This window comes from Nymphalis io, chromosome 30 (genome assembly GCF_905147045.1).
Source record: "Nymphalis io chromosome 30, ilAglIoxx1.1, whole genome shotgun sequence".
Lineage (NCBI taxonomy): Eukaryota > Metazoa > Arthropoda > Insecta > Lepidoptera > Nymphalidae > Nymphalis > Nymphalis io.
The window spans coordinates 6,472,661-6,485,818 of NC_065917.1; the positions used below are offsets into that span (position 1 = coordinate 6,472,661).

Genomic DNA, 13,158 nt, shown 5'->3' on the forward strand with positions numbered 1-13,158 from the left:
CTGATAACAGTATGTACGTTTCTGAGTAGCAATTATAAAAAAAACATCACATTTATGAAAACAATATAGGTACATAAATATTTTTCTAATAAATAGTAATTTGGCTTATTTTACATGAATTTATAACTGTTTTGAATTTTTTACACATTTTTTATTAATTGGTAAATTACAATTAATGAATTAATTAGATCGTAATAAAAGAGTAAATATATATCAACTCAAAAAAGTTAGATTTATTTATTTCATACTCTTCAGTGACCTTAGTTTTAAAATAAATAATGGTAATATACTCTGATTGAATATATTTATTGATTGAATGTCTTACGACGCTGTATATTTATATATTGTTAAGGCTTCAGTATTGCCAAAACAAAAATGAATATCTCACCGCGGCTGGTCACAAATACCTAAAAATATCGTCGCCATATTGGTATTGTCAAAAAGTTCGGGATCCATCGGTGTGAAGGAAAAAATGGTTTTTCTTTTCATACAATGCGTATTGGAACCGTCCGTGCATTCTAATTGATAAAGCTGTGACCTTAGATGTTTCGTTTACACTATTTCGTGTATAGAACACTTTTTAAATGATGTTTTCAATGGGGAAATGTTCAGACCGTAGTAGGTCGGGTACTGAATCGGAGGCCGGTGGTTTGGTGAAGACGTCTCTGCCTTCGGACGAGGTAGCGTCTGCGGTAGCAGCGGTGTCTGACGAGATTGGTGATATCTTGAAGGATGAGTTAGGGGAAGCTGAGCTTGCAGACCTCAACGCGGAGTTCGATCTCCTCGTGGAATTGGCAGACGCACCGCAAGAAGACTTTCAATCTCTGTTCGAGATCGCTGTAAGTTAATAACCTCGATTTTTCTTCATATTTGTATTGTCCGCCTCAATGTCATTGACCTTTGGCTACAATTTTGACATATTATGTACTTAAATAATATATGACATAGCTGTCTGCAAAGTGAAATTTCGCTTAGCATAAATTATTATAACGCTTTAATATCTCAAAATGCTAATTCGAAATTGAGTAAAAGAAGACAATTTATGTATTGATTACTAATTTTTATTATATCATACATAAACATTTTATTATATCAAAGTTTGGTCTTAAAGCTGTACAGTTTATTGACAACACACATATAAAGAATAACAACACAGTGAGAAATAGCATAGTTAGTAAAGTCAAGTCTAAATATTTATTAAACATGGTAGTAAGTTATCATTTAGTTTTTAAAACGTCACCACCAATTTTGATTATTGTGTTTTCAAAATAATGATTGGATCTTATGAGCACTTTTGAATTGTCATTTCTCAGTAGATACCGAGAAAGGTTCTGGAGAAAGTCTGGTAGTTATTTCACTAACTATATATGTCATGTATGAAAAACAATTATTACTAACTAAATATTTACTTAAATATTTGCTTACAATTTTTATACAAAAAATATCTGGAAGTGATGTTTATTTCCCAACTGTTGTTATTCAGCAAATTATTTAATTAAATCTTTTAAATAGTAGATAGTTTATAAATTTTCTCAGAAATATGTTAGGATAAGTCTATATTACCTAAAACCGAAAATAACTGGCGTTGCGATTAAAGAAACTTGGCATTGTCTTTAGGCATAAATAAATTTGCCTTTGCTATCTAAAGCACTTCTATATATTTTGTTTGTCAACATTGGTAATGTATTTGCCATGCCTCTTAAATTATATTAAGCATTTCTTCAGCTTGTTCTAGAGCTTTCTACAATATAAATAGACAATAAAAGATGATATTAATCAAATCCATACTTATTTTAAAAAAAAAAGTTATTAATCACTGACAGTAGGGCTTTGTGCAAGCTCGTCTGACTAGGTACCACCCACTCATCAGATATTGTACTGCAAAACAGCAGTACTTGGTATTGTTCTGTTCTGGTTTGAAGGGTGAATGAGCCAGTGTAACTATAGGCACAAGGGACATAACATCTTAGTTCCCAAGGTTGGTGGCGCATTGGCGATGTAAACGATGATTAACATTTCTTACAATGCCAATGTCTATGGGCGTTGGTGACCACTCACAGTTAGGTGGCCCATTTGCTCATCCACCTACCTATCTTATAATATATTTAAAAAAAAAATTGTACAAAATTTGTTAAAATAACAAAAAAATATATAAAAACCGATTCCTAGTTTAAATACATAGTTTTGGTGGTAGAGATTTGTACAAACCTCTCTGGGTAGGTACCACCTTCTCGTCACATATTCACCAAACAGCAGTACATAGTATTGTCATCCATTTTGCATATGTATGTATGTGTAGTTGTGTGAGCTCCTGTGATTAAAGGGACATAACATCTTAGTTCCCAAGGTGGTGGCACATTAACAATGTTTTAAGATGCTTAATATTTCTTACAGTACCATTCTGGTGTCCACTTACTATCAGCTGTCCTATTTGTCGGTCTGACCACTATTGTTCCTATTTCCTACCGATGATATAAAAAATGATGTATATATATGTTTGACAATGTCTTCTGTATGTCTGTCTGGTATGGTAGTTCTTATTTTTACTCGTAATGTATATATGTATATAAAAAATTCAAGTTTATTTGTTCAAGTTAGAAATACATATTTTTATGAAAATTTCAAGGGCACTGATACTTGGCTTAGCTTAATATTTTTTAATAAATTAAAAAATATTTAATGAAAATATATATATATATATATATATCTATGCTGTTTAAATTTTTATTGTTTAGGGGAATCAGCTATTTCTCTATAGCCTATTACAAAGATAAAGACACCTTAGATGTACATGTATCATGCCGTTCCCTAATAGCTCGGCTATTATGTACTAAAAACAGTTCTTGATTATACATCTTCTTTGTACATAAAATAATACAAAACCACTTAACTACTTTAATTTTTAACTTGCAAAGATCCAGTATAATTGTCTTTTGCGAATCCCTTTTTTTTTTTTTATAGAATAGGAAGGTGGACGAGCATATGGGCCACCTGATAGTAAGTGGTCACCAAACGCCCTTAGACATTGGCATTGTAAGAAATGTCAACCATCGCTTATAGCCAATGCGCCACCAACCTTGGGAACTAAGATTTTATGTCCCTTGTGCCTGTAATTACACTGGCTCACTCACCCTTCAAACCGGAACACAACAATATCAAGTATTGCTGTTTTGCGGTAATATCTGATGAGTGGGTGGTACCTACCCAGACGAGCTTGCACAAAGCCCTACCACCAGTGATATCCTGATGAATAACAAAGATTGACCATGAATCGACCATCCTATGACTTGATATCGCGATTCAATGACAAAGTTTATTTGTCTTTACCGCCTTGTGTGCAGTTCCGTGCCTCGTAAGCATGTAAAGCCTGGTCTGCGCCTGACCTCTCACCGCTCGTGTCCGATTGGCGTCTCTTCGGATTATGATGGGAATAGAGAGTGCACCTTTGTTCGTACGCTGTAATATGTCCTGCGCAGTTGGCTAATCTCTCTCGAGATTGACCGCCGTGACCGAAATCGGTTCGAAAGACTTCACCCTAGTGATTGAAATAAGCTATAACTCATACAATGACTATTTATCAAAGGCATCTGGTTTTATTGAACATTCATAATCTTAAATTGTTTAAACATTTCTTTATTGTCATTAAAGATTGGTCACCGCGCCTCTGGCAGTGGTTCATCCTCATCATCATGGTCGGGAGCCAGGGGCGGGAGGTCGAGACGGCCGCACCGTCCGCAGCGTGTGTCGCGGAGACGTCCTATCGCTAAGGGAAAAGAAGTAAGCATGAAATTTTACTCTTGATAAATGCTGATTTGCTAAACATTCCAGAATCTTCTCGTCATAACTTATATTTTGAAATAACTATTTTGATAATCTTAATCCATATTCAATGAAAGATGTCGTGGGGACACCCGATTGGAATGGGATTCCATTCGCCTTATATTAACGTACTAGCTAATAAGCGTTCCGGCTTCGCACGGGTAGATGAAAAGAAAAATGCATTTTGGATGAGATTTGCGTAAATTCCGTTCTTAGTGAGCGTCCACGTCGGGGAAGGAGTAACTGTGACAAATTTCAAGTCAATCTTGTGGATAGTTCGATTATATATATACATATATAAAGGTATACGAACAATAAATTATCAACGTTTGAGGGTAATTCAGTGGAAAAAATGCGGTTTAAAGGGTGAGTGAATCAGTGTTACCACAGGTACGTGGGACATAACGTCTTGGTTTCCAAGGTTGATGGCGCATTGGCTATTGGCGCATATAGGAAAAGGTTAATATTCCTGACAGCGACTTTTCCTATAGGAATGTGTGTGGCTAATTTGCTCGTAGCTTATAATTAAAAAAAAAAATCAACTAAAAACTTCCGCTGTGCCTAATGCCGACCTCCTGATTTCTACGAAACGCATCCATTGCTCCACTCCCAAACATCATGTTATTACGATATTAAATGCCTAGCTCCACCTCTTATAGGGATCCTTTTTATTTTTAAAACGCTTAACATTTTAATAGACCCGTACTCTTGATTAACGTGACGGAAACCTACCACCGCCCACTCATCTATTACCTTTTATAAAACAGTATATAACTTTTCACAAGGCAAATCGTCAGGCTAACATACCCCCGTCATAAGAGACATCGGACATGTACACAATCGGTGCCCATCAAAGAAAGCCTCATATAACCTTTTTCTTTTCTACCATCTAATCTTCAAAATCCAATTTGTCCCCATCATCATCCCCATATCTCCTATCATCAGTATCCTCTATTATCGTAAGTCGTCATTTGTGCCTTGCTCACCAGTCACTCGCTACATCACCGTGGTCGAAGTAGATATTTGTCTGACTCGATGTTGGACCCACTACATACTATACGCTTTCGTGCAATAGTATTATACAATATATCTACGTGAATAAATCCACAGTGACCAGACAATCACGTAGTCTGCTAGGAATCCATATTAATTGAGCTTGCCGTGGCTGAAATCGCCATGGAGGACGGGCCGGTTGGTAGATACTTGCCTTTCACGCCGAAGGTTGACGGTTCGATTCCCACTCAGGACAGACATTTGTGTGCACGAACACGTCTGTTCGTCCTGAGTCTGGGTGTAATTATGGATAATATATATTTATATAGATATAAGTATGTATTTACAAAAGAAAACTGGTGTATTGTAGTATATCAGTTGTCTGGTTTCCATAGTACGAGCTCTGCTTAGTTTGGGATCAGATGGCCATGTGTGAAAAAATGTCCCAGGATATTATTATTAATATTATTATTTTTGTTTATAAAACCGAACTGGTTTGGCTTGTGAATGTGTTGTTTATAGTATGGTATAAAGTCGAGTAGCATGGTGTGTGACGTGCGTGCGTGCGCAGATGTGCCGGCGGCGCAGCGCGGTGGCGCGGCGGGCGGCGTCGCTGCGCGTGCGGCGCGTGGAGGTGGTGTCCGACGCGTCCGACGTGGGCGCCGACTCCGACTCCGACGACCAGTGGACCGAGCTCGACAACTGTGAGTCCTGTGTCATAATTAGAACATACACTATTTAAAAAAAAAACAGGCAGTCATAGGGACTGCCGTTGGAAGTGAAAACTTGAAACTGTTAAATATATTCGTCCAATTTCCACAACTATTGGTCCTCCAAGTAATAATTCTATCCCTTTTTATTATACGTGTAGCTTTTTATTCCTCAAAATACAAAGTGTAAAATTTCAACTCCATTAAATAAGGGGGACTGTTTCTGAATCAGTTTGCTCGATTTGACCTGAACATACAAACTGACGAAAAATCTATGATATTACAGCTGGCAGCACAGATACCTCTTCAGGCAAAGAAATGGGCGGCTTGGATGTTGACTGTCCGTCATATCAGCATAAGGGATCCGTAAGAATTACTATAAATTTTTTTTATTGATTTTTTTTTTCAAATTAATTGTTGCCATAAGGAAGGAGAGTGGCTGGGTAGGCACCACCCACTATTCTACCAAGCAGAAACACTTAGTACTTTAGTGCATTGTTTGCTATAAGCATAACAGACAACATCTTAATTGCCAAGATTTGTGTCAGATTGGTGATATAAGAAATGGTTAATATTTCAAACAATGCCAATGTCTATGGGCGGTGGTGACCACTTACGATTGGGTCGAACATTTGCCAGCTTTCCTACATTTTTTGAATAAATAAATTAAGAAAAAATTAATAAGGCTCTATTTATTAGAAGCCTTATGTCCTATGTCTGAACTCCATCCAAGTGTGTTGAATTGTCGTCACACTTGTGCAATTGTTATTTTAATATTCACCAAAGCTACTCAAGCTGATTGCTTTGTTATTGATCAGGGGTTCAATTCTTGTTTGAGTAAAACAAATATTCCTATAAGCCTTCCATTTCGTAGGTAATTTTGTGAATGTATGGCTTATTAATTCTTTTGTATCATTGTTCAGCAGGTGGAACCTCCGGCGATGGGCCAATTCCTGTTGCCGCTTCTCAGTGCTGATCCGACCGCTCCAGATCCTGAGCACTTTCTGATCCGACACGAGGATATACTGCAGGTTAGTTTCGATTACTGTCTCAATTTATAATACAGTATTTTTCTAAATAACTACATATATCCATTTAATTTAACTACGAAAGTTCCGATAGAAATTTCGCCGGCATTCTGGCCATTTTTTTATCGAATCCATAATAAATTCCACACACTATTTAGATATCCAACGATATAATGTCACTTCAAGGTCAATTTTGTTTATCTTATTCTCCGTTGGCATCAACTTTATAATACTTGATTTGTTCCAGCTTCTTGCCTCTGCAGAGGACAGTGTCCGGGACGATATGCCTCTCGAAGATGACGCAGCTATGGACTCGGCGCCTGACATGTGAGGGCTCAGTGTATAATGTATTATAACAGCTATTAAAGGTAGAACGGTTGGACGTAGACCGATGGATATACCTAGATGATCTTTGATCCCACCAATGGATGTTTAAAAATTGCAATGACATGTGCTATAAATGCGGTAGCTTCGAGGTCATTGACCTTGAAATATATATATATTTTAGTAGCATCCGTTTTCTCATCAAAAAATCAACCCTGAGCAATTGTCAGTAAGCAGCAGTAATAGTTTTATTTTGCTAAAAGATTGGCAAAATAAAACTATTATTAAAGGGAGCTCTTATAATTAAAACTATATAAAGAGTTTCTAGTCAATAACTTGACAACAACTGACTTCCCACGAGGGTAGACAGGCTGGTCAAACGCCATCCAGATAAGCCCACGAATCTACAAACTCAATGAGATCCATCGACAGTAACAAAAAAAAAAAAAACAACGGACACAAAACAGGATGTAGACAAAATAATAAAAAAAATAAAATAGTTTTCTTTTTATTGATAACTCTGAAGCTCGTCCATTCAAAAAAAGGAACTGTTTTGTCTTTGCCTATTTATACAAAGAATAGTTTTTGCCCCCAGGGGCAGGTGTTAGGCATAAAAATTAGCCCATGACCTTCCTTGGGGTTCAAACTTGCTTCATACAAAATTTCATCAAAATCGGTTCAGCAGCTTAGCCGTGAAAGCATATCAAAGTTACTTTCGCATTTATGATATTTTTATAGATTGTCGAATATAGTGTATCTGTTACAGGTTGAGCGGTGATATATATGACTGCGAGGAGCCAGTCGTGACGCCGGAAGACGAGGCAGCGCTTTTGCATTTCGTTTGTGGTATGTAACTTTATATAATACTAGCTGAGCCGTGCCCACTTCGTTGGGTTTTTACTTGTGATGAAATTATGCTTGTTGTTCGGTTAGGACTTCATGCTATGATTTATTTCCTGACTGTTAAAAGTCGCCTTGGTTACGACATCCGAGTACCACGAAAATGTCTTTTCATTTTCGGGTTAATATATAGCTTATGACGCTCACAAATGATGTGGCTTTCTATCGGTAAAAGATTTTTTTCAAAATTGGTTCAGTAGATCCAGAGATGTACAACCTCACACTTAACCTCTTTATAATAATAGATATACTTTATATGTTATGAAACTATTGTATATATTTTTTTATTTAAATTAGGCAAATGGGACTCGTGATGGTGGATCGGTCACAGCCACCCATATGAATCATTTCTTGAATCGTCAATGCGCCACCAACCTTGGGAACCAAGATGTTTGGTCACATGTGCCTGTAGTAACACTGGCCCATACAACCTTCAAACACAAAAATACTAAGTGCATTACTGTTTGGCGCTAGCATATATAGAATATGAGTGGGTGGTACCACCCCAGTTGGGATTCATCACGGTGCGCATTTCAACTGTCAATTAATAGCCAAAACTAGAAAACTTTTTTAGAAATTTCCACTTTAAGGGTGTGGTGGGCGGTGTAAATGTCATCTTATTTTATGCTAATGAAAAACTTGTCCCCAGAAGCTGAGCAAGCGATTAACTCAAAGGAGATACCATTCAAGCCCGTTGAGGAATGGTTGTTAGGCGTTTATCATTCTTGGTGTGAAATAAGTGCACTGATGTACACACTTATCGGGACCAATATGTGAGTATGACATTTATTTAAGATAAAAAAAGCCTGTGGTTAATAGCACCAGGAGATTGATTTTATTGAATTTTCATGTGCTTAATTTGTGTGTATAATTCATCATGAGTTTCGGTGAAGGAAAACATCTGTGTGTGAAGCATGGTGTTATAAGCTCAAGAGAAGAGACTTAGTCCACCAGTGGGACACATACTGTTGCTAATAACACCTTACATTATCTCTCAACGTCCGACCACAGAGTGAATGATTCCCTAATAGGTCCGTGATCGATTCAACGATGATGTCACTTTGAAGTTTATGGCTATGAATTTACTATCCTTTATAATCTATATCATTATGTCAAATTACAATATATGTTTTAATCTTTCGCTAAATTTACTTTTTAAATATTCATTTATTTAATTTATTTATTTAGTAAAGAAACAATATCAAAATTATATGTACAATAACTTAAATAACAAGTACATATGTATATGCATATAGTAAATAGGAATGTAATGATGAACTGTTTTCTTCCAGGAGCGTGGATATGGTGAAGTCGGACTGGTCGTATCGAGCGCGCTTCGGCTGCCACTGCCGGCTGTGCCTGTCGCTGGCCAACAACGCGTCAGCGCTGCACCGCTTCCTCGCAGCGCTGCTCGCCGACCTCGCGCACGGTGAGGTCACGTCACGTGACGTGCGTCGCATGTGATGCGTGTACATGTTACGAGAAGTGTGAATCGTGTGTGGGCGGGGTTTTCACCTCGGCTAGTTTAGACGCCCGAGTGAATATCCCCCTCCTTTGTTTTTTTACGTATGTAAATACAACTCTCAGAGGTATCACGAGAATACTGTTTCTTATACTGAAAATTGTTTATTTCAAGCACGTGATATCGCGTGAAGTGAATGTTACAGCTTGATGTAATAGAGGGCCGTGAGTGACAGTAAGGAAATATTGTCTTTCAGCTCTGAACAAAGCAAGTTAATACTATTGTTCGTTCGATGGTCGAAGTTCGATTATAATCATTTATGAAAATTCGAGGATTTATTTGTGAATTTGCATTGTGAACATATTTTTATGTCTCATTAACATTTGCTCGTCAACTGATCGATAAAAAAAATCGGTTGAAAAATAAACGAGAAAAGGTACTGAACTGGTTGTATCTATTTATGTATAGGATTGATACTGTCTTATCGCAGTGCCAACTACCGGGTTCAATCTAAAACATCCAACACACAAATAAAAATAAATTGGTCCAGCCGTTCAAGAGTTTAGTGACATAAACATATACAGAAAAATTATATATATATAAAAATATCCTGTGCGATTAATATAAAGTTGAACGCTGCATTATACTGCATTTAGAACTGTAACAATAGTATTATCTGTGGTAGGACTTCGTGCTTAGTGGACGTGATCGCAAAAACTTCAATATTTTTTAGTAGCTTTGTTCGATATACATAAACATATGTGTTTTTGAAAAAGTGTATGTGTATCAGTTGGTCCATTTTCAAACAAATAAAAAAGAATAGTCACCCCTATTATTGATGAGTAAAAAGTGAATAATTTTGGCTTTCCAGGTGGTAACACGGCGTCCATTGGTGCGAACATAGTTCGAGCGCTCCGTCTCACTCCGGGCAGGGATAGTCGGCCAGCGGACTGGGATCTCCAGAGGCTACAGCGCGTCAAAGTTTGCGACGACGGTGAGACGTTAAAACGATCAAAATTAAACAACAACCAGTTGGCAATATAGATTCTACCAAAAATAATAGACGAAAGCGTAAGAAATGGCATGTTTTAAACTCTCCGTGAAAAAAATTTAACATAAAAACTTTTTTGAGCAATTATATCGCATGGACTTAAAAATATTGATTTTTCAGATGTGACCCTAGCTTTACATAAGCATTTAGGTTGAATGCTTATAAAACATTTTATTCATGTCTCCAGGTGCCTCAATTATTCAGAATCATCTAATAAGGTTAGCGCGAGAGAATGAAGTGGCTGATCAGATCGTCAACAGCATCTGTCTGTGTCGAGTCTACGAACGACCGTTTGATAAGCAGTGAGTAAATTATTCATAGTCATTACTAGCCATTAATAATAGTTAGGTTAAGAAATTCAGTTAATTCGACTGGATCTATCGACTCTCCTTTAACTCTCCTTCTCCTACTGGTGGTAGGGCTTTGTGCAAGCTCGTCTGGGTAGGTACCACCCACTAATCAGATATTCTACCGCAAAACAGCAATACTTGATATTGTTGTGTTCCGGTTTGAAGGGTGAGTGAGCCAGTGTAATTACAGGCACAAGGGACATAAAATCTTAGTTCCCAAGGTTGGTGGCGCATTGGCTATAAGCGATGGTTGACATTTCTTACAATGCCAATGTCTAAGGGCGTTTGGTGACCACTTACCATCAGGTGGCCCATATGCTCGTCCACCTTCCTATTCTATAAAAAAAAAAAGACGTGTATCGGCTTTTGCATTCTTTTAATTTGTAATACTATAATATATTTTTTATGTTTTATAATCTTATTATTATTTAAAATTTGATTGTATATACTAAATCTTTGTTCCCTACAAGATAGGGAACTCTCCCTAGTAATTATTATTATTAATTTATGTATATGAGGAACGGAAAAGGTCCAACTATTGAACCTTGAGGAACCCCCGTTGTAATCGAATTAGCAGGTGATCCTTTTTCCTTTTACTTCGGATACACGTGTCTCAGAAATTCAGTGATATCAGACACTTGCAGGTTTTCTCATGGTGTAAAGTAACTGAAAGTCTTCATGAAATATTTTTGTTTTCAGATATGCAATGGAGAGGTTGTGCAAGTTGTTGGATAATTTTAAGAGCGCTTCATCTATTACTTTTAAGGTATTTTTTGCTCTCCGTTTATTGGTAAGGTTTTTAAAGTTCTTTTGCGTAATGGATACCGTACATTAAGAGCAGTTTTCTTCCTGGTCTAATTCGGTCCCGGCGTCCAATAGAAATATTAGTGGATATTTAATATAAAAATACATATATCTACGCTCTCCTTTAGTCACGTATGGTGATTAAAAACCTTTATAAAGATTTCGTATAATAAAAAAATATATATTAATGAAGCAATTACCGTTTACAGGTCGAGATGGTTCCAGAGGAGGGCTCGGGAGACTCGGGCGCGGCGCAGGCTGCGTGGAGCGAGGCGGCGCGGGCCAGGCTGGCGCGCTGCCTGGCGCCGCACCAGCGACGGTCCACCAGCGAGCGCCTCGCGCACATGGCCGCGCGCACCGCGCCGCACGACCGTACGCACCCGCACGCACGCACACGCACACGCACGCGCTGTGTGATGTCAGACTATTCTTAACAATTATGTATATTTGACAGTGAGCGCGTGGTCCGGCTACAAGCATCGCTGCGACTGTCTCACGCCGAGGACTCTGTGCGCTCAACAACGAAAGCAGCTGCTGAGGTAAGCTGAACTTACAAGTCTCAAGACGCATCACGTTCTATATTCAGTTCGTATTTTAAACCTCCAAAACAAAGTCAGCAAAGCTTACATTGTTATGTCATGTATATGTTGCCATTTAATTTTAAAAACTAATTACGTATCATCATAATACATAACTATATTATCTTTGTTCTCTACAAGATAGCAAGTCATTTATGTATACGAGGAATTGAAGAGGACCAAGTATTGATGCTTGAGGGATCCCACCCCCTAAACCAACTGAGTCCGCATTAATCCTATATCAATGATCAATGATGAAATTATTGCTCTAGTTGTCATATAAGCTGTTCGATTTAAATTGGTGTGAGTGACATGGTACTCACGAATCGATACGTAAACGTGTGAGCTTGTGTACCGATCTCACGCACACAATAACAAAAATCACGCTGACGTCATCACGCTCGGACCCTCAGTGACCGCGTACCGAGTGCTAAGATGTTAACACATGAAAAAATTATGTGTTTCAGAATATCATTCTTCGGTATGATGCAAGCTGTGAACGAGTTCAACGGGACTAAGGATTTGTTGGATAAGGTAAATCGATACTAATAAATTACCAGTTTTTTTTATAATGTATCCAATATACTGTAAAGTGGTAGGGCTTTGTGCAAGCTCGTCTGGGTAGGTACCACCCACTCATCAGATATCCTACCGCAAAACAGCAGTACTTGGTATTGTTGTGGTTTGAAGGGTGAGTGAGACAGTCTAATTACATGCACAAGGGACATAACATCTTAGTTTCCAAGGTTGGTGGCGCATTGGTGATGTAAGCGATGGTTAACATTTCTTACAATGCCAATGTCTATGGGCGTTGGTGACCATTTACCATCAGGTGGCCCATATGCTCGTCCGCCTTTCTATTCTATAAAAAAAAATTAAATAATTAAATTATCGTTATATTGTCGACGCGCTCAATGGATAAATGAAAACGTTGCAATATTGTCTGTGCAATGAGCCGTTCAGTATATATACAAATACATCTATAACCTATAATTATCCAAACAGTTGATAATTTGGTTTTGATATTATTTATTTTCAGGCGATAGATTCGAAGCCTGATAGTTCAAGCAGGGAGTTGCAGCAAGGGGACGGAACGGGTGCCAAGTGAGTATTAATTATATATTTGATAGTCGATCGAT

General features: G+C 37.7%; 1 protein-coding gene across 11 annotated transcripts in view; it reads left to right on the forward strand.

Moving 5' to 3' along the window:
* Window positions 1–442: 442 nt before the first annotated feature.
* Window positions 443–13,158, forward strand: part of LOC126779873 (uncharacterized) — a 37,570-nt gene continuing 24,854 nt past the window's right edge. For 8 of the 11 annotated variants that reach the window (XR_007670411.1, XR_007670413.1, XR_007670412.1 and 5 more), the window contains exons 1-16: window positions 443–839; window positions 3,649–3,777; window positions 5,384–5,516; window positions 5,809–5,888; window positions 6,446–6,553; window positions 6,798–6,877; window positions 7,641–7,720; window positions 8,424–8,547; window positions 9,067–9,203; window positions 10,108–10,230; window positions 10,475–10,589; window positions 11,337–11,403; window positions 11,651–11,813; window positions 11,896–11,980; window positions 12,487–12,553; window positions 13,059–13,123. Coding sequence is in view for 8 of the 11 variants with exons in the window: in XM_050503993.1 (XP_050359950.1) it covers window positions 585–839; window positions 3,649–3,777; window positions 5,384–5,516; window positions 5,809–5,888; window positions 6,446–6,553; window positions 6,798–6,877; window positions 7,641–7,720; window positions 8,424–8,547; window positions 9,067–9,203; window positions 10,108–10,230; window positions 10,475–10,589; window positions 11,337–11,403; window positions 11,651–11,813; window positions 11,896–11,980; window positions 12,487–12,553; window positions 13,059–13,123 (1,811 nt within the window). In the remaining 3 variants the exon portion in view is untranslated. The remainder of the gene's footprint in view (window positions 840–3,648; window positions 3,778–5,383; window positions 5,517–5,808; window positions 5,889–6,445; window positions 6,554–6,797; window positions 6,878–7,640; window positions 7,721–8,423; window positions 8,548–9,066; window positions 9,204–10,107; window positions 10,231–10,474; window positions 10,590–11,336; window positions 11,404–11,650; window positions 11,814–11,895; window positions 11,981–12,486; window positions 12,554–13,058; window positions 13,124–13,158) is intronic. The other 3 variants (XM_050503994.1, XM_050504000.1, XM_050503995.1) reach the window with 2 other exon arrangements.